Genomic DNA, 27,227 nt, shown 5'->3' with positions numbered 1-27,227 from the left:
CAGAATCCAAAATCTTGTCTGGGACAAATATGCAAAAGGGCAAAAAAATGTTGCGAGCAACCAAATGCGTCCATATAGCTTCCGCAACCAAACTCGTCCTTATATCTTCCCTTCTTCTCCTCTTTCTCACACACATAACACATTGCTAAACGCACACTAGGGTTGCCCCTTTTCCACCGCCGCCACCACCACCACCCACCCGTTCTCTGGAGTCTGTCCTCCATCGGGAGGCAGAACAAGGCCTTCATCACCGTTGAGGCGGCCCAGACCAGCGCCCGCCGGTGTGGCAATGCTCCGTGCGTGGTGGAGCTCCTCGACACGATTGTGCCTGTGGAGAGCTCTCTTTGCTAGAGGACACGAAGGAGCAAAGCCTCCCATCACCTGTAAGGCGGCGTCGAATCCACGCCCGTGCACATGGCAGCAGTCGCCGCTCCTGGGTCGGTGCGCGCGGTGGAGCTCGTTGTCATCGCAGGTAGCTGTAGATGTGTCTCCTTCCCCGAAAATCAGTTTATGAGCTCGGGCTCAGATGCTCCTTGCATCACAGCCGCTCGTACAGATTGGGATTCGAGGCTTCACATGTACTTCCTCCGTTCCATAACGTAGTACATATAGATTTTCTGAAAAGTCAAACTTAGCAAACTTTGACCAAGTTTACGAAGAAAACAATCTATATCTACTACCAAACAAATACAATATGAAAATTTAACTCACGATGCATCCGATGATATGTATTTGGTATTCTAAATGAAAATATTTTTCTCACTATACATGATCAAAGTTTGTAAAGTTTGATTTTTGAAAAAATATATACAACTTCATTATGAAACGGATTATAAGTCGTATCTATAACGTATGGTCAAGATATAAAGAATACTCCTACAACCCAATCATTATGGAGTGTAGGTGACCCGACGGTGCAGCCGGACCGGGAGCTTGGGTCACGTTCGGGAGCATTTCCTGAGCCAGCCTGAGCCGCTGGTCTGTGATGGGAGTCCAAACGCTGCCGGCGTGGCCGCGCTGCTCCACCCCGTACGTCCACGACAACACCTACCGTGTGCTAGTTAAAAAAAAAAACACCTACTGTGTGCTGAAGGACGCGCGACCGGCGAGGCGTCCACGCCATTCTAGCATGGCTGGTTTTGGACATTGGCCAGTACGGCTACGGCTACCTGGAGCTCATATGCATGCAGAACCTGATGCCGAAGTAGCTCAAGGCTTCACCAAGAACTCCAACATGAAAGGCAAGTACACCTTCAGTTTGCTCAGCGACCTCAACTACCCGGCCATCTCTGCGGTCTTCGCCGACCAGCCATCAACCCTGCCGGTGCACCTTGACAAATGTCGGTCCTCCGTCCTTGGCTCTTACCAGGTCAAGGTCACACAGTTCAAAGACACGGACGCCATCGTGGAGCCGAGCACCCTGCAATTCAGCAGCACAAACCAGAAACTTGCCTACAAGATCAAAATGAAAACCAAGGCCCCTCAGAAGACGCCGGAGTACGGAGAGACCTGCCATGGAACGATGGTTTTCACATAGTCCGGAGTCACCTGGTTCTCTCATGGCTGCCACAAGGTCTGGGAGTGAACAGCTGTGCCCTGGCCCCTTCGTAAGCAAGGTTGAAGAATCACCAAGGGGCTAGGGTTCCTAGGTCACCAAGGGGCTGTTTTCAGAAGAAGTGCATGTCAACATAACTTCCTGCTAAACTAGTATTTTTCGAAACAACAATACTCTCGAAATCAATATTAAATGAAGGCCATCTTTTAGTTCTAACCATTTCAGAAACAATTTAAAGGACTGAACTCTGGCAAATACGCGATGGTTTCCCTGTTTACTACCCACCAGTGCTCAGGTCAGCAAAGTTCAGCTAAAAATACCCAGCACATTACATGCAGTCAATTGTTATTTTCCTCAAATACACTACACATTGTATGATCACACAATAGATCTAACGAAAGAACTGCACGCAATGGAATAATAAATATTAAGAGCAGACCAACCAGTAAGGTGACCTGCAGTTGTTTAATTTCCTCGATACACTTTGCTGATAGCAATCTCCATGGCTCTGTTTTGATCTACAGAGTATACCTTACAACTCCTTGACACATGAACCAGATAACAACCTTGAGTCATACTAATTATCTGAATCTACGTACGTGTCAAGATAGACTTCAGCACCAGCCCACCCATCGTATTTAGGAACTCACAAAATAACCACTCGAGACTCTTGACTTGCTCATCCCTCATAAAAAGATCCAGCTAATATAATGCTCTGAAAATGATTTTTTGCTCTTATAAAAGGTCGAACAGCATGTCCTACAGGTATGAACCAGCTGTTATCATTCGCGCGCAACAGCCTGATATGCAAGACCGCCTGTCCTGTGCCTCTAGATTTCCATGCATAAGGCCGTGCTTGGACTGAGTGTAATCTAATACAGGTGTATCAATTTTAGAAGTGTATTTTACCGGATTAGAATGATTTCCGGCCGGAAATGATAACGTGCAGGAGTGTGTATTTTTTACGGACGTATCTGAAGGAAATACGATAATCCAAGCGTGGCCTACAAAAATTGGAACACCATTTAGTCCATACTCTAGGATGCACTTATAAACGGGGATAGGGATATTACATCCGGATGCGGAGTTTCTGCTTCCAGGCTCATCTGCACCCCCTTTCAAAAAAAAAAAATCAAAACAAATGCTAAAAATGTTCAAAAAATTCCAATTTTTTTTGGATGATAGATAATTTGATGTGTGAGGTCTGCACGAAATTTCAACTCATTTAGACATCTGAGCAGCTCTCTGCAAAAAAGACAAAATTGGGGTCTGTAAAAATGTTTACTGTTCACGCACTGTTTTGACCCGATTTGTCTTTTTTGCCGAGAGCTGCTTAGATGTCCAAATGGGTTGAAATTTGGTGTGGACCTCACGCATCAAATTATCTACCACCTAAAAAAATTGATTTTTTGAATTTTCAAGTATTAATTTTGATTTTTTTCTGAGCGGGAGCAGATGAGCCTGGGCACCGACTTGGATTTCCGGATATAATTCAGCAACAAAGTACACAAGACTCATCGAACACCCGCAAACAATCTCCTGCATGGATTTAGTCCTCTCTGAGTTTAGTCTGCTCGTCCCATAAGCCATAACGTATACCAAACCCTATCTCCCAAGAATACAAGTTGTAGAAGTCGCATGTCTCACACAGCGAGTCGCTACAAAATTTACCAAATTGAAGTGCGGCTATTTATAGTGTACTAATTGGGATGTTGTCCCTCAATTCATAAGATGCTCATCTGTACAACCACATAGAAAAGTAGGGATTGATTTTTTTATTACTTTATAAAAGCCCCACATCGTCATTGATTTCACTAGTTTTTATCCATCCGCCAATGGAATCCCCCATCTCATCATCCAAAAAAAAATTGTGTATCCAAGAGATGTGCCTGTTATTTTATTATCATATTACTCCCTCCTCCTGATAGTAGATTACAAAATACAAATACTCTTAATTTAATATATTTTTGAAGATATCCTTCGGATAATGATTGATACAGTTACCCCAGGGTCCATCCGCACTGGAAGATGGTTGTATACAGACCCAACTAGCTGTGTTGCACTCGTATCCTGCACCAAATCCAATCATCCACACCCGATCATTTTTCTTCATCTGTCCTTTAGCATTGATGTATGCCAACTCATACCATACCGATGAGCTCAACTGGTTTCCAAACCGATGTAGTGTCATCCACGATGGCTCGACATACTGGTCAGATAGTTTGAGGCCATGTTGTACTGAGCTGATAACTGCCGGACCACCTGCGTGGATGCAGAAATGCTCAAATGTAACACAAAAGTTAGGAATGTATGGCCTGATATTCCTCCCATGGGGCATCTTTCTTGCCATGTTGAAGAGCGAAAACTTAAGAAGCTCTGATGTTGGTAGCACGTAAGGCCCGGTTGCCATGATATTGGCCTTCAATGCATGTCCAGCAACAACAGTAAGATCTTTTGAGAGAGCGATGCCTAGGTTGCCCTTCTCGTCTTCCTCTTGATACACACATCGGTAGGCAGAGTTGTTGGCCGCGGTGATCGTCCGAATGAAATGCACAAGCCTAAACCGAGCCTTTGACCTAGAAGTTGACAACAACTTTGCCACTCCTCCTATCCGTAACAAGATGTTAGACAACACCATGGAACGCTTATTCCCCGAATAGTAGGATGGCCCAATGGTCTCTGTCGACACCACCAACACATGCGACCCCCGAGGCATGACCTGTAACATGTTGCTCGCTAGCCCCACTGCGATCATCGAAGCTGAGCATGCCATCCCAGAGAGGTTGATGAGACGAATATCACCCCGTAACTTGTATTTGTTCACAATCATGTCGGCAATGGATGGTACGGGGCAGAACGCGCTGCAGTTGGTGATAAGACCACCGATTGCATCACGTTTGATGCAAGTCTTGGCCAGAAGGTCATCGATTACCGAGAAGATGACCAACTCTGCTTCACTGCACGCTTCATCAAGCCCACAACATGGCTCTATATAGTGATGTACAGGCGGCACACATGTCTCATCGCTCATGCCTGAGCGCTTAAGAATAGTAGCTATAAAATTGACAATAGAATCATCAAGCAAAGAAGAGAGACGTGCATACTCGAGGAAGGTTGCCTTTGTGATTCTTAAGTTGGAGTTTTGCCGGAAGCAAGCGTAGTCGACAAGGTATACAGTTCTAGAACGGAGTGCAAGGTACAAAGTAGATGTGATGACCAGTAACGCTATGACAAGAAGTGAGTGGATGGGCCAGATAGCAGTGGGTTGGGGCACAATCTCGGGTCCAGCAGCAAGCCATGGTGCAATTTTCTTGCTGACAGTTCGCAGGATGAGGGTGTTGGCAGTGCAATTGTATACCAATGTGAGGCGCCTGAGATGAGACTCTGAACTCATATTGTTTGGTGGTATCGTTTACGTGCCTGCAGAGGTGACCGACGAGGATATATAGGAGGGAACTCTAAGGGTGGGAGATTTTTATGCAAATGAAGCATGCATGTGCTGTACTTCGTAATCGTGTAGTACTTCTAACGATTTAAGGCTCCAACTGTGAAAGTGTCAACTGCCATGTCCTTGGACCTTATCTCAAACGAACGTTTCTTTGCACTCAGAATCTTGTAACAACATATGAGAGAAATACTTAACGTCAAAGGCTCATGCGGCATCTAGCGAGATCAATGAACTTCCCAATAGTAAATGAGCCATGATAGTACGACATGTACGTACATTGATCCTTATAAACTCACACACATACACCCTATCCTAACTATTAATACCTTTGAAAAACTGAGCCGGCAAATCTTCAATTGTCTAAATAATCATAGGCACCTCGTAGTCGAGGGGTGCACGAGCATAAGCAAAAATTCTAAAATAATTTCATAAAAATATGAGTACACATGCTAAGATTAGGACTTGAACCCAGTGGGCTGGTTACACCACAACCACAAGCAATCAGTTCACTGGCCTAACATTATTCATGTTGAACATTAGTGTAGCACATGTTTTTCACAGCACGATGCAGGAGCAATGCCGTTTTAAGCAGACGTAAGAACAAAGATATTGAAAACGACAAGGTGGTCTATTTGTTTTCTTGCATTTCCTATAGTTCACATCAACTTCTTTTTTTAATAAAAAAGTAGATGTTGTCGATTATCAATCACCGAGTCTAGCAAGATGCACCCTTTGCGCGGTGTACCACTAGATATTGCATATTACCAACCAACTTCGTTTTGCCACCTAATTTTGTGGGGCCCAAAAGTGTACGGCTTGTATGCTAGTGGTAATTGCCTTCACATGGCCGACCCAAATTTATAGGTCCACAAGAGATAATGGGTGATTTGTTTTCTCTTCCGCTAACAATCCTAAAACCAGGGCTTGAGGGCGATACAGAGAACCACAATCACCGTCGAATATACATTCAGTCTCCTTGTCACGGGCTGCCATCTGGTCGCTGAGAGGAGGATGCATCATATTTTTAGTGTTCTTCTTTGTCTTTCTACATGCCCTTCTAGTAGTGGACATATGCTTTTATGAATAAAATAATTCCGGTCACTCATATTGTTGTAGTGACATCAAGAAAGACAAGTTTGTGTCATCATAAAACATATTATTTAGATCTAACGAGTTTATGGCATTGTCTCGTCTTACTTTTATTATTTCACTAGCAAATATGCCTGTGTGTTACAACGGGAGAAGAAAAATATAATAGATCTATACCCAATAAACATTGCTCAAGACCCCCGCAACCTATGCGCATAGTTTCAACACAGAACCTTGCCCATGTGGCCGATTATCCTCTTTCCCGCCCTCGCCAAGCTGTGTCCACATGATCAAAACACATCCGAACATGGTAATCTATTACCTAATATTAAAGGACAAAGGATTTCATAGTTCTTCTTCCGTCACCCTTTTACATCCGTTGATTTTGTCTTAACCATAAAGTTTAACAGCTGAGATTTAAAAGAAATATGTTGTTTGGTTGCGTGCAACGATTCCACACACATGATGCCCGCCTGAGCCTTAATGTGTTTTATATGGCCCAACCAAAGCAACCCAACGTAGAATCGCTTCGTCGTTTCGTCCTATGTCGCTTGCCTTTTTTGCTTCCGCCGCTCAGCATATCCCCATTGTCGATATGTATTTTGACGACCGAATCGTCCGGCAGCCCAACTCTAATACAAAAAACACAGAAAAGTGGGCCTTCATCCATCGGTGCACCATGGCTGCAGCAGGCAACGGCATGGTGGCTGGCCCTGCCTCGGACGACGGCCGCTGTAGGCGCGACGCGGCCCTGTACTGGGAAGGGCGACGGCTGCCGCCGGTGTAGCCGGCGGTGGTGGCCATCTCCTCCATCGGAGGTGGTCGGCCTGAGGCTGGATGGTCAGATCTCGATATCCGTCATCTAGTCCCGCTACGAGTCGGGAAGACAAGTTACCGGCACTAGTAGAAAAGGGGGCTTTTGTCCCGGTTGGTAAGGGCCTTTAGTCCCGGTTTTTGAACCGGGACTAAAGGGTCGTTACTAATGCCTCCCCCCTTTAGTCCCGGTTCTTCGGCCACGTGGAGCTCCACCTTTAGTCCCGGTTGGTGTTACCAACTGGGACTAAAGGAAATTTTATGATTTTTTTCTTGAAAAAAAATTTTGCAAATTTTTTTTTGAATTTTTTTTGATTTTCAAATTTCTGAATTATTTAACCTCTAATCTCTAATCACCACCCCTCATCACTGCTCAATTTATCCTCTAATCTCTAATCACCCCTCGTCATTCCAAATCATCTAACTTCCTGGACGGTCACCCATCTTCTCACTACTCCAGCCTGAGCACGCTTAACTTCCAGGTTCTATTCTCCCTCGTTTCCAAGTCTGCACTTGTTGTTTTCCTGACAATAGTAAGATGTCAATCCTATTAACCCTCAGGAATTTAGCTTGAGCATGAAGTGACACATTTCACTGTTTGAGTTTGAAACTATTGTTTTAAAAAACAATAATTATTTAGTAACACTAATATTTCTGGAATAACTAGTTTGACCATTGTTTGACCACTGTTTGACCACATTTGACCAAAATTCAAAAAACTAAAATAATTATTTAGTAACACTAATATTCTAGAATAATTAGTTTGACCACAGTTTGAAAATTTTTGAATTTTTTTTGCCTCTCCAGATCTTAAAAGCCCCGTAACTTTTTTTCTGTTAGGTTTTTGAGGATTTTGAAAATGTTTAACGGGGTTCCCCCGTTAAAATCGGATGTAACTTTCCAAGTAGATGATTTTTCATATAAAAAACTTTTTAATCCGAGTTCGTATGCAAAAGTTATGCCCATTTTACAAATTCCAGAGAGATTTTGCAAATAAAGTCGAAATTCATATTTGTAAATTTTCCCAACAACTAGACCACATATCACATGGGAAACTTATTTTATTTTATTTTTTCATCATTTTCTTTTGTTTTTTCTAAAACTGAAAAGGCGGTCCACGAGGGGTGGGTAGAGTTTGAAAATGAGACCTTTAGTACCGGTTCGTGCCATGAACAGGTACTAATGCCTCAAAGCCCTTTAGTCCCGGTTGGTGCCACCAACCGGTACTAATGGGCATCGCACCCTTTAGTCGCGGTTCATGGCACCAACCGGGACTAAAGGGCCCAGGTGAACCGGGACTAATACCTTAGCCGCACGAACCGGGGGTTCGTGACTGAACGGGGACTAATGTGAATATTGCCCTGTGACGGAAGCCCTGTTTTCTACTAGTGCGGTGAAAACCGAGCCGATGGCATGCGATTGTGGAGTTATGCGCCGTTACCTTGATGAAGGCATCGTCGTGTAACAACTAGCGACCCACTCGTGCTGTTCCGGGGGAAACCCTAGGATCTGGTCTTCCAGATCGGACGATGACGGCACTGCGGTGTTGTTTCTCTATTGGGGATATCGTTTGTGGAGCAGCACTGGAAGACAGAGGCAGGAGACGGAGCGGCTTCGTCTTATACGGAGCTTCGATGGAGATGTTAAGTCATGCCTGGCCGACAGGTGCTACGTTGTGTCATGCCTACTCGGCAGGTGCTACGCATGACAGATCTTTCAGAATGTTCGCGTCTGGATGGATGAGCGTGGGGGCAATGGCGCTGTTGGGCGCCGTGGTAGCGTCGAAGGATAGACGAACTGGCAAGGATGATGCGGATCTCTCTTCTGAAAATTGGTCAGCGGTCCGATGACGATGGCATGCTCTAAAACGTGTGCATGTGGTGTACGCTTTAGGTCTACTTCACCGGTTATTGGTTCCGATATGTTATGTGGATGGATCGGCAACGACACCGATTTTGGATATGGGGAGTGAGAGTGCTCCATATTATCGAGTTTTGTAGGTGTGAGTGATGGCTTCGAATGGATTGATGAATGTTCTTGTTAGACTTTTATTGAATAATAAATAAAAATGGCCATATGCATCAATTAATGTAGAGGCCGGGGTTTTTAAGCTCCTTTTGTTGAATATTAGGGACTTCACGATGACCAACCGTGAAGCAACGCTGAAGAAGCTTGTTGGCAGGTGCGAGAGGAGGACGGCTTGAACAACCGTGGCCTTGCATTTTGTGATGATTCGTTTAATACTAGAGGTTGTCGCGCGCTTCGCCGCACCGTTGTTCACTCATGGTATTAACTCTATTTTTCTTTAGCATGTCATTGCAGTCAATTTTGTCATTTTGATTCTATATATGTTGACTTGGATTTTAATTATGTTCGACCATACTTTCTTTTCATTTGTATATCGCATTCGGCTATTGTTTAAAATTGTATTTGTTTTGAGAGGAGAGTGGAGTTGATTGATGTGTGGTTGTGGTGTTCTTCGCGTTTCATCGTCAGTGTCAGCTGGTGGTTCTTGTGTGATCCCCTCAAGAGCTCTTATTCCACAATGAGACCATGGAATTTGCTGCTATAACACTCCTATGGGTCGGCCAATGAAACTCTTGCTCACTCAGTTCGGCTCCTGCTCTGCTTGCTTAGCTTTTTTCCGCTCGCTACATTGCTAGCTTAGACAAAACCGGATACCACATTTTTATTTGAATTTTTTGTTAAATAAAAAAATTACAAATTTTTAAAAATGTATTTTATAAAATGTTGCCATTTTTGAAAAACCATTTTATAAAATGTATTTTATACAAAATTTTATAAAAACCATTTTTATGTATTTTTGAAAATGTTGCGCATTAAAAAACATATTTTTTTAGGAAAATCATAAATATTAGAAATATTAATTAATTTTAAACTATGTTCGTCAATTTAAAAAAAATAAAATTTAGAAAAAAAAATGTTCATGAACTTTAGAAATATTCATGAATTGAAAAATGTTGGTGGATTTTAAAAGTGGACACAAATAGAAACATCTGAGAAGCTGCATCGTGTTGGTGTTATTTTAGAAGTGATTTGGTATACGAAGAAAGGTATGAGGTAGATATAGGGATCTCTCGTTCAGCTTCTCAAGAAAGATACAATAGATGCACGAGTAATATAGTGTCACGTCTCTAGCCGGTTGGTTTAGTATTTACCCTGTCTAAAGTTTGATCGCTGCAATCCCATGACCTCCTACTGCTGACCAGTGGGGTGCATATGCCCAGCTGAGCCCTGACACGGGAGAACAGGACATGTGTAAACAAAGCTTGGGTTTAAGGCCGTAAATACATTTCTTTCAGTGAATGACATGATGGTCCCACATCCCCAATTCAACCAGAGAGCTCCATTTCTTGGGAGCTTGGAAACTGTAAAGATTCTTTCTTCAGGAATTAGGTTTGCATATTAGGGTACCCGACATCCTGAAAGAAGCCCGACCAAGGTCAGCCAGCTAGCTTACCGGGCAAAGCACCCCACAGACGCAAGCCAATAGAAATGCAATGTGAACGTTACGCTTCTTTCACTTGTGTTCTATTAAGCGATAGCAGAGTAGTAAACCTCTCAAATTGCCCAGTCCAATTATACAGTGGGTGCTAATAGGTAAAATTTTGGGTTTCCCTAGCCGACCAAATAACGACATGGAAAACGATCATCATTATCTGTCATTTATAAATGTACAACAATGAGGAAAAATATCCTTAAAATAGTTTTTGCTTATTCAATATTTTGAAATACTTGTTCAACACTTTAATACTTGTTCAACATTGTTCAAATACTTGTTCATCATTTTTTTATGCATATTCAACCATTTTCAAATACTTGGTCAACATTTTTAATACTTATTCAACATTGAAATATCCCGATGAGGCGATGCAAACCGATAAAGACAATGATATACAAAAAGAAAAATGAAAAAAATCCGGAGAAGAAAAAAGAAAAGAAAAGAGAAAAACAAAAGGAAAAGGAAAAAAAAGAGAAAACCGAATACAATAGAAGAAAATTAAACAAAATAAAAACAATTAAAACAAAGAAAGAAACGAAAAAAACTTGTGAAAAAAGAAAGAAAAAACAAAAACAAGAAACAAGGATAAAACAATGCAAAACCGACTCTATTAACCTTAATTGTTCGCGCCCTACAAGGAGGCGAAGCTGACCTAGTGTTTAGGAGAGTGGCAGCTCAGCCAGGATACCCGAGGGTTTGAATCCTGGTTTCGCCGATTTTTCTTCTTTTTTTAAACATTCGCTAAGAGGCCGGCCCAATAGCTACAACGTGGATACATTCGCTTCAGCGAGACGGAAAGTTTTTTTTCTGAAATATCCAGCATCGCTAGCATTCATTGAAAATAGCAGGAAGCAACAGAAAACAACAAGGTGGTGAAGGTCCTAAGACCGGAATGTTGGGCAACGCATATTTCAAAAAATTTACCTACGATCACGCAATATCTATCTATCTGATGCATAGCAACGAGCGGGAGAGTGTGTCCATGTACCCTCGTAGACCGAAAGCGGAAGCGTTAAGTAACACGGTTGATGTAGTCGAACGTCTTCGCGATCCAACCGATCAAGTACCGAACGCACGGCACCTCCGCGATCTGCACACGTTCAGCTTGGTGATGTCCCTCGTACTATTGATCCAGCTGAGGCCAAGGGAGAGTTTCGTCAGCACGACGGCGTGATGATGAAGTTACCGACACAGGGCTTCGCATAAGCACTACAACGATATGACCGAGGTGGAAATCTATGAAGGGGGGCACCGCACACGGCTAGACAACTGTCAACTTGTGTGTCTATGGGGTGTCCCCCTCCCCCGTATATAAAGGAGGGGAGGAGGAGAGGGCCGGTCCTCATAGGGCGCCCAAGGGGGGAGTCCTACTCCCAGTAGGAGTAGGTTTTCCCCCCTTCCCTAGTTGGAGTAGGAGAAGAAGGAAGAGGGAGAGGGAGAGAAGGAAAGGGGGGCCGGTCGCCCACCCCAATTCGGATTGGGCTTGGGGGGGGGGGGCGCCTGATGTCTACTACTCTACCTTCCTCTTCTAGACGTTGTTGGGCCTCCAAGTGCAGAGGTTTGTAGGACAGTAGCAAATTTCCCTCAAGTGGATGACCTAAGGTTTATCACTCCGTGGGAGGCGTAGGATGAAGATGGTCTCTCTCAAGCAACCCTGCAACCAAATAACAAAGAGTCTCTTGTGTCCCCAACACACCCAATACAATGGTAAATTGTATAGGTGCACTAGTTCGCCGAAGAGATGGTGATACAAGTGCAATATGGATGGTAGATAAAGGTTTTTGTAATCTGAAATTATAAAAACAGCAAGGTAACTAATGATAAAAGTGAGCACAAACGGTATTGCAATGCGTTGAAACATGGCCTAGGGTTCATACTTTCACTAGTGCACGTTCTCTCAACAATAATAACATAATTGGATCATATAACTATCCCTCAACATGCAACAAAGAGTCACTCCAAAGTCACTAATAGCGGAGAACAAACGATGAGATTATTGTAGGGTACGAAACCACCTCAAAGTTATTCTTTCTGATAAATCTATTCAAAAGTCTGTAGTAAAATAACACGAAGCTATTCTTTCCGTTCGATCTAACATAGAGTTCGTACTAGAATAACACCTTAAGATACAAATCAACCAAAACCCTAATGTCACCTAAATACTCCAATGTCACCTCAAGTATCCGTGGGTATGATTATACGATATGCATCACACAATCTCAGATTCATGTATTCAACCAACACATAAAACTTCAAAGAGTGCCCCAAAGTTTCTACCAGAGAGTCAAGACGAAAACGTGTGCCAACCCCTATGCATAGATTCCGAAGGTCACGGAACCCGCAAGTTGATCACCAAAACATACATCAAGTGAATCAATAGAATACCCCATTGTCACCACGGGTATCCCACGCAAGACATACATCAAGTGTTCTCAAATCCTTAAAGACTCAATCCGATAAGATAACTTCGAAGGAAAAACTCAATCCATTACAAGAGAATAGAGGGGGAGAAACATCATAAGATCCAACTATAATAGCAAAGCTCGCGATACATCAAGATCGTGCCAAATCAAGAACACGAGAGAGAGAGAGAGAGAGAGAGAGAGAGAGATCAAACACATAGCTACTGGTACACACTCTCAGCCCCGATGGTGAACTACTCCCTCCTTGTCATGGAGAGCGCCGGGATGATGAAGATGGCCACCGGTGAGGGATCCCCCCTCCGGCAGGGTGCCGGAACAGGGCCCCGATTGGTTTTTGGTGGCTACAGAGGCTTGCGGCGGCGGAACTCCCGATCTAGGTTATTTTCTAGAGGTTTCTGTATTTATAGGAATTTTTGGCATAGGTCTCACGTCAGGGGGGGTCTCCGAGTCGTCCACGAGATAGGGCGGCGCACACAGGGGGGTAGGGCGCGCCCCCCACCCTCGTGGACGGCCCGAGACTCTTCTGGCCCAACGCTTTCACTCCGGGGGCTTCTTTTGGTCCATAAAAAATCATCAAAAATTGGCACGTCAATTGGACTCCGTTTGATATTCCTTTTCTGTAGAACTCAAAAACAAGGAAAAAACAGAAACTGGCACTGGGCTATAGGTTAATAGGTTAGTCCCAAAAATCATATAAAATAGCATATAAATGCATATAAATGCATATAAAACATCCTAGATGGATAATATAATAGCATGAAACAATCAAAAATTATAGATACGTTGGAGACGTATCAAGCATCCCCAAGCTTAATTCCTGCTCGTCCTTGAATAGGTAAATGATAAAAACAGAATTTTGATGTGGAATGCTACCTAACATAATTTCCAATGTAATCTTCTTTATTGTGGCAAAAATATTCAGATCCATAAGATTCAAAAAAAAGTTTAATGTTCACATGGAAACAATAATACTTCAAGCATACTAACAAAGCAATCATGTCTTCTCAAAATAACATGGCCAAAGCAAGCTATCCCTACAAAATCATATAGTCTGGCTATGCTCTATCTTCATCACACAAAATATTTAAATCATGCACAACCCCAATGACAAGTCAAGCAATTGTTTCATACTTTTGATGTTCTCAAACTTTTTCAATCTTCAGGCATGTGAGTGAGTAGGGATTGCCATGCAACGGATGCACTTAGAGCTATAAGTGTATGAAAGCTCAAAAAAACTAAATGGGTGTGCATCCAACTCACTTGCTCACGAAGACCTAGGACATTTTGAGGAAGCCCATCATTGTGTGAGACTGTCATATCTGCGGCCTCCCAGACACAGCCATGTTGCGCCGCCCTACACGGACCTCCCCGCGCATGGGCAGGCGCCCGAACATGGTCGCCCCTTCCCGTGCGCGCACCGGCATGGGGGCAGTGCCCTGGATCCCGCCGAGATGAGCAGCCCGCGCTGCCGGAGCTCAGACGGGAGGAGGAAGTGCCCCGTCGCTGCCGATCCGTGCGGGCTTTACCAGGCGATGTCTGCCGGTGGCAGCGAGTGGAAGATGGCCGGTGGATCGGCGCTGGCGGCGGCTAGGTTTTCGCACCCTGGCCGCCCGCGGGAGCGACCCGAGGAATGGCTGTCGCCCACGAGACGGAAAGTTGCACTCATGTAAGGCGATATATAGTCGCCGCGCTCCATCCCTGCCGTCGCTTCCTTCCTCTGGTCGGCCATGGATGCCACCTCCTGAGTCGAAGGTCCATGGTGCCGTCGCCGCCTGAGCTGGTGCATGGGGTGGCGCCTCAGTACAACAGGTGAAAGATGAGAAGGCTACGTCTAAAGAAATAGATGATGTACACCCGCAAAAAAAAGAAATAGATGTACGAGGGTTTTCTAGCAAAATAACAATGTTATGTGTCAACATAGGAGCGAATTGTACAAGATACGAACCTGCGAGTCAAGTTCATGTACCAAGGTGCATGTTTTTCAAGTTTTTGTATTAATTTGTTCTCACCGTACAAGTTTTTCTATCTGGGGCACAATTATCTTGTAAAAGGATTATCACAATTATTTGTTATTACAGTTAGAAACATAAGAAAAATATTTATATGCAAAATAAAGGTCGAAGATGCAACTTTGCAAATGTATCAACGCCAATCCCAAAGAAGTGAAAAATGTGTACATGGGATAAAAATAAAATACTTAATACTTTCGATGCAATAGGGATGACGTCCTCGCATTGGCGAGGTCCACCCTATTAGTTTTACAAAAAGAAGATATTGTAAGCTATAGAAAATGTGAGAAAACAAATAGCTTGATCTGCGTAATAAATCTGAACGAGAATGCTCCCGCAGCTTGATGTGAAAAACATGGTTTACACTAATGTGCAACATGAATAATATTCTATGAAGTAGTTGAGAAGTAGGCATGGAAGGTCCCGTACGTAGTATAAAGTACAACATTCGCCCTTGTATAACCCCCCCCCCCCACCCTTCGTTGCCTGCTTCTATGTGTATCGATCTCCTCTGCATTCACATAGACTCACATTTTATAACTTGCCTTCTCGATCTCCCATCTTCTTAAATAGATCAATTACGGCGTCATTCGTAATGGTAGCAAATATATCTTTCTCCACATAGCAAATCAAGCAATCACTCATGAACTGGTCACCCATTTTGTTGCGTAAAACACTCTTCACAATATTCATTGCTGAAAAGCATCTCTCCACTGACGCTGTGGCAACCGGCAAAATTAGCACTAGCTTTAGAAGTTGATACACCAAAGGGAAAGCAAGATGCTTCTTAGTATCCACCAACTTTTTAGCAAGACCCGCCCTTTGAAGTGATTGATCTTGATTCAACCCTGTGCCGGTACTAATTCGCCCAACACTTATGGCTTTTTTTACATTCTCTCTATTAGTCTCTCTGATCATGTCTTTTCTTTTGCAAGAAGCTCCAACCACATTAAATAGAAGAGAAATCATGTAAAAGAAATCTGCAATATCTTCATTCTTCTTTGAAATCGCTACGATAACCAATTGGATTTGGTGAGCAAAACAATGCACGTAATATGCTGACCTATTCTCTTCCAGAATTTTAGCTTTCAAACCATTGAACTCACCCCTCATATTGCTCGCCCCGTCATAGCATTGCCCTCTAACTTGTTTGAAGCTTAATCCAATATCAACAAGCAATTTCTCAAGGGCTGACTTGAGACACGTTGTCGATGTTTCCTTCACATGTACTACCCCAACTAGTCGTTCTAGGATTAACCCAAGCTTATCAACATACCTCAACACAACAGCCATTTGTTCTTTGTCTGACACATCGGAAGCCTCATCAATCAACAAACTGAAAACATCACCACCAATTTCTTCAAGAATAGAATTCAATGTTATCTGTAACAAACCAGATAAAATATATTTTTGGGTGCTCGGAGAGATAAATCATATGAAATAAATAAAGAATAGAGATGCTAGAAAGTAGTAATTTACCTTTGCAAAATAATTTGCAAGTTCCTTTTGAATATCTGGAGACACCCATTTGCAATTTTTTGGAGCATTCTTAAGAACTACATTCCTCACATCCTCATTCTGATATGCTAATGTTTGTACCAACTCTCGAAAATTCCCCTTATTTTTGGATTCCTCTGATTCATCATTGCCCCGGAAAGCTAAACCTTGATGTAATAAGTATCTAACAGATTCGACGGAAGTATTCAACCGAATACGATTTTGCCTTTTTGTAATATCTGTTTGCTTGTTGAGGGCAACTTTAATGGACTGATCTTGATTCATCAAGGCATCACACCTTTTAGCAGCTACATTGTGATAGCTATTAACCTCACCCACATGAGTATCCAATCTGTATTTCTTATTCCAACTAGAGAAACCATTGACAACAAATACATCATTCCCACCTTGACCGTCGATGCAATCTCTGAACAAATAGCAACATTGGCAAAATGCCTTATGCACTTTATCACTGTACTCTAGCCAATGATAATCTTTAAACCATTCTGGCTTGAATCTTCTTTCGAATCCTCCGATGGTCTTCTGCGGATATACAAAGCCTTATTTTGGCCTATAAGGTCCTCTAGTTAAATATATTCTTCTGATCTCATCTTGCTTCTTTGGATTCTTAGTGTACTGTGATATTCTTTTTCGATTGGCCAGATCAAAAGGAAGTTCATCCAAATTAATATCTGCTGTAGTAGTAGTAGTACCAATATTTGATGCATGATCTTGCCTTAGTCTAACTGGCCTTGAAGTCCCTGCAAGATCAGTCTCTGGTGCCGTTCGTTTCAGCAGAAATCTGTCCATATCCTTCTAGCCCTAGCCTCCTAGATGCAGCAAAAAAACATAAACGCAAATTTAGTAATTAGCCATCCGGAGAGAGTGAGAGACCGAGTTGTTAGTGCGTGAGACCAAGAGAAACTGAGAAAGAGATTGCCGTACCTGCGTGAGAACAGCCTACGAGGAGGGCAAGTGCCAAGTGGGCAACCAACAGGCAACACTCGGGAGATTAAGGACTATACGGCGGCGGCCGGCCGGCCGGCATCACCCTTGGAGATTAGGGATCGCCGCTGTTCGTCGCCGATGCAAATTGGGGATTAGGGATTGAGAGTTTAGATGAGGAAAAGATTAGGGGAAGGCGATGAGACGGAGAGGCGACCTGACGATGCGGAAGAGACGAAGAGGTGAGGTGACCTGGGCTGTTCACGAAACGTCAAACGTGTACGTGTGTGTTATGGTGTGTAAGCCTAAGCCACGTATTATGCATTGGGCCTTGTGTGCTAACGCTGTGTGGAGCTGTACACCACATTCTTTTTTATCTTTTACTAGATTTTATGGATGTTATGGGCTGAGACTATGAATAATTGGACATTAGCTACTGGGCTGGGGTCAACACATATTTTGGGCTGGGGTCAAACGCAGTTTGGATGGACCTAGTTAGCTTCAAATACTCGAAGGCATTGGGGTCAATTGGCGGAAATCCCTATTGGCCGCATTATGCGGAAAAGTGTCGACCTGCCACACACCATCGATCGTTCGCGGCCCAGCCCACAGGAATCAAACCTCCGACCTCCCACTCGTGGAGGTGGGTTGCTAGCCACTGCAGCATAACAACGCTAGTGTCATAGCGTGCAAGAGGGCGTCTATTATCTGTTTCTTTTTTTCGCGTTTTTTCGTTTTTGTTTTTCTGTTTATTTCTTTTTTAATATAAAAATCGCAATTTAAACAAAAGTTCAGTATATTCAATACTTTGTTCGGTTTTTAAAAAGATGTTCGAATTTTATTGTTCAGGTTTCGAAAAACATTTCATTCTTTTCAAAAAATGTACAAAATTTTGTTTGTGTTTCCAAAATTTGTTTGGAGTTTCAAATTTTGTTCGTGGTTTTCAAAAAATGTTCGCGTTTCCAAATTTGTTCATTTTTTCAATTTTTTGGGATTTCACATTTGTTCCCATTTTTAAAAAATTCTTCGTGTTTCTTAAAAATTTGCTCGCGTTTCCAAAAAATTGTTCGCAAATTCAATAAATGGTCAGCTTTTCAACTTTTCATTCAGAAATTTTCAAAAAAAATGTTCCTGTTTTTAAAATGGTTCACGTATTCAAAAAAATTGTTTGGAGTTTCAAAATTTGTTCGCCTTGTTTGAAAAATGTTCAAACTTTGAAACATTACTTACCTTAAAATTGTTCATAATTTCCAAGATTTGTTCGAATAAAATCAAAAAGTGTTGAGTTCTGGCACTGTTGTTATTCTTAGATACTAGCGCTGTAAATCGGACAATTGGAAACTTGGAATCATTAGCACGCACGGAAACTGAATAAAGCAGTGCATAGCTTTTTCAATTTTTTTGTTCGCATATTCAGAAAATGTTCCTGTCTCCGTTTTTCTTCTTCAGAAATTCAAGAAATGTTGATACTTTTTTCAAAATATGCATTAAAAAACGTTCACCCCAGTAACTAATTCAGATTCGCTACAATAGCTAATTTGCTACAGTACTGGTTCCAGTTCGCTACAGGATACCGTTTCTGTTTTACATTTATGGTTAGGTCTTTAAGCTATCCACTGCTTTATTTGACAACAGCACTTGTTAGTTGGAGTTTCTACTAGTGCGTGCTAGTACGCAGCTGGTCTCAGGTTCGATTCCTGGGTCACGCGCGTTTCATTCTTCTCCTGTATTTTTGCGTCCTGCGGTAGAACTCCATGGGCCGGCCCAGTCGGGTCCCTCTCTGTGCGGCACGCCGCTAATTTGCCGCAAAGCGCGGCATATAGGAGGTCCCTTGATTGACCCCAGCGGCCATACTAGAGCTTCGTCCCTACTTCTGTCAAGCACTTCAGATTGCTATACAATCTTTCAGCCAACACCCACGTCCCTCGAATTGTAATCACAATGGCACTTGCAGCAGGTGTCCTAAAAATAGTTGCACCTCAACCCGGAGCTATTTATCCCATCCACCTACTTCTTGCCATGGTTCTACTGACCATCACCGCAACTATCTACCTTGCACTCCGTCGTAAAACTGTATACCTTGTTGACTACGCTTGCTTCCGGCCAAGTTTCAACCTAAGATGCCCATGCACATCTCTCGTCTTTGCTTGATGATTCTACTGTCAACTTCATAGGAAATGTTCTCAAGCGCTCAGGAATGAGCGATGAGACTGGTTGCTTTGTAATACAAAGCGGGGGAAACCCTTTTTCTCGAATGAGCGATGAGACATATGTCCCGCCTGTACTTCACTATATAGAGCCATATTGTGGGCTTTACGAAGCACGTGCCGAAGCAGAGTCAATTGTCTTCTCGGTGACCGACGATCTTTTGGCCAAGACATGCATCAATCGTGATGCAATCGGTGTTCTTATCACCACCTCAAGTATATTTTGTCCGATACCATCTATTGCTGACATGATTGTGAATAGATACAAGTTAAGAGGTGATCTTCGTGTAATGAACCTCTCGGGGATGGCATGCTCTGCATCAGTGACCGCAGTGGGGCTCGCAAGCAATATGTTGCAGGTCATGCCTTGGGGGTCGCATGCATTGATAGTGTCAACAGAGACCACTGGGCCAGGCCACTATCAAGGGAATACAAGCTCCATGCAGTTGCCTAACATCTTATTCCGCATAGGTGGAGTGGCGAAGTTGTTGTCGACTTCTAGCTCAAAAGCTCGGTTTGAGCTTGCACATGTCACGCGGATAATTACTGCGCCAAACAACTCCGCGTACCGATGTGCATATCAGGAGGAAGATGAGAAGGGCATCCTAGGGACACGTCTCACTAAAGACCTTATGGTTGTTGCTGGAGAAGCACTCAAGGACAATCTCACTACAAGCGGGCCACTTGTACTGCCGACAGCAGAGCTTCTCAAGTTTTTCCTTTTTGACATTGCTGGAAAGGTGCTCTATTGGAGGAAGATTAGACCATACATCCCCAACTTTTGTGTTGCATTTGAACATATATGCATCCACGTAGGTGGACCTGCGGTTATCAGCTCAATACAGCGTGGCCTCAATCTATCAGACAAGCACGTTGAACCGTCACGAATGACACTATATCGCTTTGGAAACCAGTCGGCCGCATCAGTGTGGTATGAGTTGGCATACATCGATGCTAAAGGCCTAATGAAGAAAGGCGACAAGGTGTGGATGATCGGATTTGGTGCAGGGTACGAGTGCAACACCGCTAGTTGGGTGTGTATACAACCATCTTCCTGCGCGGATGGACCCTGGGCTAACTGCATCAATTGCTACCCTGTGGATATCTCTAGAAAAGCTTAAAATAAGAGGATTTTAAATGTCATTTACTATAAGCGGAGTGAGTAGTGTGATAAATAACATGCACATCACTCCGACACACAACAATGAAGAGGTGGGGGATCCCATTGGCGGGTGTATCAAACTTAGTTACATCAATAAAGATGCAGGCTTGTTAAAATAAATAATAAATCCCTACTTTCTTTGTGGTTGTCTAGATGAGCATGTTATGAGTTGAGATGACACTCCAAATAGTAGTACAGTTGGCTATATCCACATTTCACTATGGTGATTTCTATACCAGCTCGTTTGGCACCTAGCTTTTCATTTCGTTTTGTGGAAATGAAATGAAAACATAATCCTGAGAGGATTTCATTTGGTGGGATTTGGATTCCATACCCAATTTTCTTGTTTGGCTGACATATGGGTTTATGAAATGAAATGAAATAAATGTCCTGTGCTATTTGGCTGCTTTGAATTATAATCAGAAATAATAAATGTCCAAAACTCCATCTATACATTCAACACATTTACAATCTAAGGCAGCTAATAAACCCAAAAATAATAATGCACTTTTTCCCGATTAATATCATAATTAACTCATGCAAGGATGGGTCATGTCTAGGGTCTAGAAGGCACAAAGGCATCATAATTCACACAGACAAACATGGTTCAGATCTAGAAGGCACAAAGGGAACATAATTGACTCATAACCAAAAAAGATCACGGTTCAAAGCTTGTATTAGGCAAGTTCTGGACAACAAAAGAATACAACTTGCCATCATAACCTTTAAGACCATAAAAAATAATTTTTTGCATCAAGACTAATTTCTTTTCATTACATTTGCTAAGGCTTGAAGAGGCATGAACTTGTGGCTTACTTATTGTCCTACAAATGTGATGAGGTGTGTAAGAAAACTGGCAAATGTAGTTATTAAATGTGAAGTGGGCAAACAACAAACATAGGACCAATATTTTAGTTCCATCTTGTAAAAGCATCGTAATATTGAAGTTGAACAATGTACTACGAGCTATAATGTCTGTATATAAAGAGATCGCTATTTATAACATACTTATCAAAAGAAAGCCAACTTTGCTGCAACTTATAGATAATTATTACAAGTAGTAATTTTCTAAGGGAATTCCAAACCAGACTGTTGCGCTTAGTTCTAAAAACTCTCCCTGAAACCCCACTTCAGATTACATATCTTTGGAAATTTGAAGTAAGAGAGCTGCTTACCTAGTGGGAAAAATATAGATAGTGCTACTCCGATAAGAATGTCCTCATTCACAACAAGGGAGAAAATCAACAGATTTTAGCTCATATCTTTTAATATTTAAGGGTTACTGATAAAAAATTTCTTTTATTCTTGTGGGTAATGTAATGTATCGGTTACCTTATCTCCCAAATCTTTCTGAAGGTTGCTACCTCTTGAGCATGCATTGGTTTTTCCTTGAAGAGGAAAGGGTGATGCAGCAAAGTAGTGTAAGTATTTCCCTCAGTTTTTGAGAACCAAGGTATCAATCCAGTAGGAGACTACACGCAAATCGCCTAGTACCTGCACAAATAATGAAGAACCTTGCAACCAACGCGATAAAGGGGTTGTCAATCCCTTCACGGCCACTTGCGAAAGTGAGATCTGATAAAGATAATAAGATAAATATTTTTGGTATTTTTGTTGTATAGATTGGAAAATAAAAATTGCAAAATAAAATAGATCGGAAACTTATACGATGGAAAGTAGACCCGGGGGCCATAGTTTTCACTAGTGACTTCTCTCATGATAGCATATATTATGGTGGGTGAACGAATTACTACCGAGCAATTGATAGAAAAGCGCATAGTTATGAGAATATCTAGCCATGATCATGTATATAGGCATCACGTCCGTGTCAAGTAGACCGAAACGATTCTGCATCTACTACTATTACTCCACACATCGACCGCTATCCAGCATGCATCTAGAGTATTAAGTTCATAAGAACAGAGTAACGCATTAGGCAAGATGACATGATGTAGAGGGATAAACTCAAGCAATATGATATAAACCCCATCTTTTTATCCTCGATGGCAACAATACAATAAGTGCCTTGCTGCCCCTACTGTCACTAGGAAAGGACACCGCAAGATTGAACCCAAAGCTAAGCACTTCTCCCATTGCAAGAAAGATCAATCTAGTAGGCCAAACTAAACTGATAATTCGAAGAGACTTGCAAAGATATCAAATCATGCATATAAGAATTCAGAGAAGAATCAAATATTGTTCATAGATAAACTTGATCATAAACCACAATTCATCGGATCTCGGCAAACACACCGCAAAAAGTATTACATCGAATAGATCTCCAAGAACATCGAGGAGAACTTTGTATTGAGATCCAAAGAGAGAGAAGAAGCCATCTAGCTAATAACTATGGACCCGAAGGTCTGTGGTAAACTACTCACACATCATCGGAGAGGCTATGGTGTTGATGTAGAAGCCCTCCGTGATCGATTCCCCCTCCGGCGGAGCGTCGAAAAAGGCCCCAAGATGGGATCTCACGGGTATAGAATGTTGCGGCGGTGGAAAAGTGGTTTCGTGGCTCTCCTTTATGTTTTCAGGGTATAAGAGTATATATAGGCGAAAGAAGTAGGTCGGTGGAGCTACGAGGGGCCCACGAGGGTGGGGGCGCGCCTACCCCCCAGGCGCGCCTCCCTTCCTCATGGCCGCCTCGTTGCTTCCTTGACGTCCACTCCAAGTCTCCTGGATTGTGTTTGTTCCAAAAACGATCCTCGCGAAGGTTTCATTCCGTTTGGATTCCGTTTGATATTCCTTTTCTATGAAACACTGAAATAGGCAAAAAATAGCTATTTGCACTGGGCCTTCGGTTAATAGGTTAGTCCCAAAAATAATATAAAAGTGCATATTAAAGCCCATTAAACATTCAAAACAGATAATATAATAGCATAGAACAATCAAAAATTATAGATACGTTGGAGACGTATCAAAGGTATTATGCATTTATGTATTTCTCAGTTTGAACAAATCAACCAAAATGAGAATGAATGCATATCAATAACTGTGGAAGCACGACAGTCTAGAGACTTGGTACATGATATATATAGTAAATAGAAGGCAGCAAATGCATACAGAGAGTAAGCAACTCACAATTAAGTCCCCATTATAGTAGTGCTGAAATTAAATTGCAACTTGCAAGTAGAAAAAAGACTTCTAGGAAGAAACCTGCGTTCAGATGCCTATATATGTGGATTATGATGTGGCATCCATTTTCCAGAATATATGAACCATGCAACAGTTAGAAGTCAGATACTTGCTTTCTCATGAAAAAAACAAAGTCAAATGTTTACTTCGTGATGTGCACATAACTATATGCACATTCTATACTGAACAAGACCAGTGTATAGACTACTTGGTGTTGCACTTTGCATCACTACCTATGACTAGACAGAACAGTATACCCAAATTGAATTCATTTTATAAAATCAGGAAGCATTGGAACCAAGGTTTTGGGTACTGGATACCAAAAAATTACTGAGGGGGGCCGAAAAACGCAGTTACCATGGTTACCATGAAATACCGTTCAAAATTTCAAATGTAAATCGAATTCAAATATTTAGACTAAGTCAAGTAGTTAAGGAACTAATATTTCACAATAATCTGCTCATAGCTCAATGGTTTTTACTCGTAGCCTTACGTCCTTGTTACCTTGTTGGTCTTGAGTTCGCACCCCACGTCCAGTCTTCTTTTTTAATTCCGTTTATATCAAAAGAATTAGGCAAAAAACAAATGGCGGAGATGGGATTCGAACACAAGACGTCGCTGGGTAGGGCGAGAAACCCGAACCGCTAGGCATCCAAGTTTACGTGTTCATGGTCAGTTTCTCCGCTAGTCGACTACGCATTGGTCATTTAAATTCAAAAAATTCAATCAAAATCGGTTTTTTTGCTCGAAATGCCCATTTACCGAGGGGGGCAAAAAGCTCGGTAACCGCGTAACCCGAAATTTCGAGCGGTAACCAAAACCCTGATTGGAACCAGCCAATGAGTAGGGGCATAGATATATATTTGGAGTTCAGCCGGTTTCATGTGATCCAATCCGGTTTCTAGCACTCAAACAAGTTCTATGAAATAAATTTTGCAAGCGTTGGTTGTCAAAGTATGCATGCAACAATCAATTGTCCGATCTGACAATGCCATGTCAGGCAATGCCTTCACTTGTGATATTCCACAGGAATTGGGTAGGATGACTCAACTAGAATCACTCACCTGTCCCAGAACCAGCTTTTCGGTGACATTTCAGAGGCACTAACAAATCTCACATTTCTTGGTATCTTTAACTTTCACACAAGCAGTTAAACAGAACACTAAAAACTGCAGTGAGCGATAGAGTATTCAAAAAGGTTTTATACACAGAAGTAGTAGTGAACATTAGCAATTACCAAGTCAATGGTGGGCAAATATTTGTGTTTCTGTGAATACCCAACCTAGAACAGCCTAATGAACTAGATCTTACCACCATGAATAAGTTGTAGGTTGACCATATCATCACAAACCACAAGTTGAGAAGTTTATTCCATCTGTACCAAAGCTGTGATCAGGCGTATCCTTGCAAGCTGTTGTCCTCTAAGTTCAGGGTTGTAGGTTAGGGACAAGGTGTAGGGCCCTGTTGAGAGTCAAGGCATAGTCGACCTGCTCCGGATCCAGTGTCCTTGAGAATTGAGAGGGGTGTGTTGCTTGATGTGCTATTGGAGTCAAATACTCAGGTTAGGGCTAGGGTTCAAGAAATAGGAAATAACATGAGAGAGAGGGGATGAAAGGACAGGTGGAGGAGGACAATTACCTGGGTGAAGAGGTGATCGAATCGTACCGCGGCGCTACATGAGGTCGATTGCAGAAGCAACATGGGATGGGTTAGAATGAGAGTCAGGGGAGGTGAAAGGGAAGGAAGAGGTGAGGATCCACATGCAAGCTCATTGGCGGCAAGGTAACCAATCTTGGATATCCTAAATAGGAGCACCCCACTGCATGATTTTCCTACATTCTGGTGAAGCCATGTCACCTACTGATGTCATAGATTTGTTTTTTTAGAGCATGGTTAATAGTATAGCCAGCTGCTGGCTATATGAAACTATCATGTCATTTATAACCATCATTTCTATTCACTCATACAATAGTGTGGTTTATAAGATTGGCTATTACATTAGTATTTTTTTGAGTCAATTACAACGGTGGTGCTTAAACTTGCCGGGAACAGTCACTTTGGTGCTAGAACCTGCGGCATACATTGAACTGGTGTAAAAACATAGCTCAGACATGCAAATACGGTGCTAATCGCGTTTGGATACGAAGTCGGCGCTAACTTGGCGTGCTAGCCTAGCATCGGGACTGTTGTTGGTAACTGAATGCGTAGACGCGTGTAGCCTGTTTTTTGTGGAAACCCCCACAAAAATGTATTTCTCATAAAAAGCCCCTGTCAACGCCGCATATGCCATTTGATTTCTTAACTCATGACACATGGGGCCCGCCTGTCAGTACATGTAAATAAAAACGTAACTGACGGCCTCCGCATCTCGAACATGAGAACAACTGCTGGATAGCAAGCTATCCAAGCTACTCCACCGTTCACGTTACAATGTCAGATATTTATAACAATACTTAGTGTAGTACTAGTAAGCTTGCACGTGCAAATGCACGTCTTGACTAATATTATGAACATATATAAGAGAGAGAAAATTGCGAGGGCATATGTGAGAATTAACATACACAGAATGATATTTTGATTGCACTAAAAATATTACAAATGAAAAAAAACATGTTTATGACCGGTTCAATCTAGTTGGTTCAATGCGATTGCACGAAGAGAAACTACACCTATTTAAATTTGGTGCCACATAGGCAATGACAAACTCAAGGTCACCACATAAAGGCGCAGTTAGCATGATTATCATCGAGCTAAACCAGTGCACTGATTATATGTGAACAAATGCAAGTTGATGTATTAAAATTAAGATCTCAGTTTAAATGTTAGCTACAACCACCACTAAGTTGAATCATCTTACAGTGTGTTCAAGTCCATGTCTCGCCGCTCGATGCTTACGCATTCTGCACACCTAGCTCATGCGCAGGCAGCTCGTACTTGTGACATGATGATTGGAGAAAGTGGCTCAATCCTGCAACCGCTGCACCATGGGGGAGACAGAGACCTGGGGCAGCCGTGGCGAGTCCTTTGAGATCAGGAGAGAAGGAAGGCCGCCACTGGAAGTTCCTGCAAAAGATCGGTAAAAGTAATCAAGAAAGGGCTTGTACAACTTATAATGCAGCAGTACTTACGGCGCACCGCACTGCACCGTCTACCCCGCAGGAACCAACCCTTGTTGCCCACCTTCTTCCCCACCACCACCCATCCCCTGGCGGCCCACCACACCCACCCCTCCGGCGCGACACCCCCCTCCCCCGGCACGCCACCACTGAAGGAAATATGCCCTAGAGGCAATAATAAAGTTATTATTTATTTCCTTATATCATGATAAATGTTTATTATTCATGCTAGAATTGTATTAACTGGAAACATGATACATGTGTGAATACATAGACAAACAGAGTGTCACTAGTATGCCTCT

General features: G+C 42.5%; 1 protein-coding gene and 1 pseudogene across 1 annotated transcript; one reads left to right on the top strand and one right to left on the bottom strand.

Annotated features, from left to right (window-relative positions):
• Positions 1-3,338: 3,338 nt before the first annotated feature.
• LOC123164836 (3-ketoacyl-CoA synthase 5-like) lies at positions 3,339-4,949 on the bottom strand. The gene is made up of 2 exons (XM_044582430.1): positions 3,601-4,949; positions 3,339-3,414 (listed from the first exon to the last, which is right to left on the bottom strand). The coding sequence occupies exons 1-2, from the start codon at positions 4,947-4,949 to the stop codon at positions 3,339-3,341; spliced, it is 1,425 nt and encodes a 474-aa protein (XP_044438365.1).
• A 14,294-nt stretch (positions 4,950-19,243) lies between these two features.
• LOC123165353 (3-ketoacyl-CoA synthase 4-like) lies at positions 19,244-20,630 on the top strand (annotated as a pseudogene).
• The last annotated feature ends 6,597 nt before the right edge of the window (positions 20,631-27,227 follow it).

The sequence above is a fragment of the Triticum aestivum genome, chromosome 7D, assembly GCF_018294505.1.
Source record: "Triticum aestivum cultivar Chinese Spring chromosome 7D, IWGSC CS RefSeq v2.1, whole genome shotgun sequence".
Classification (NCBI taxonomy): domain Eukaryota; kingdom Viridiplantae; phylum Streptophyta; class Magnoliopsida; order Poales; family Poaceae; genus Triticum; species Triticum aestivum.
This window is presented reverse-complemented; position numbering and strand designations above follow the sequence as displayed.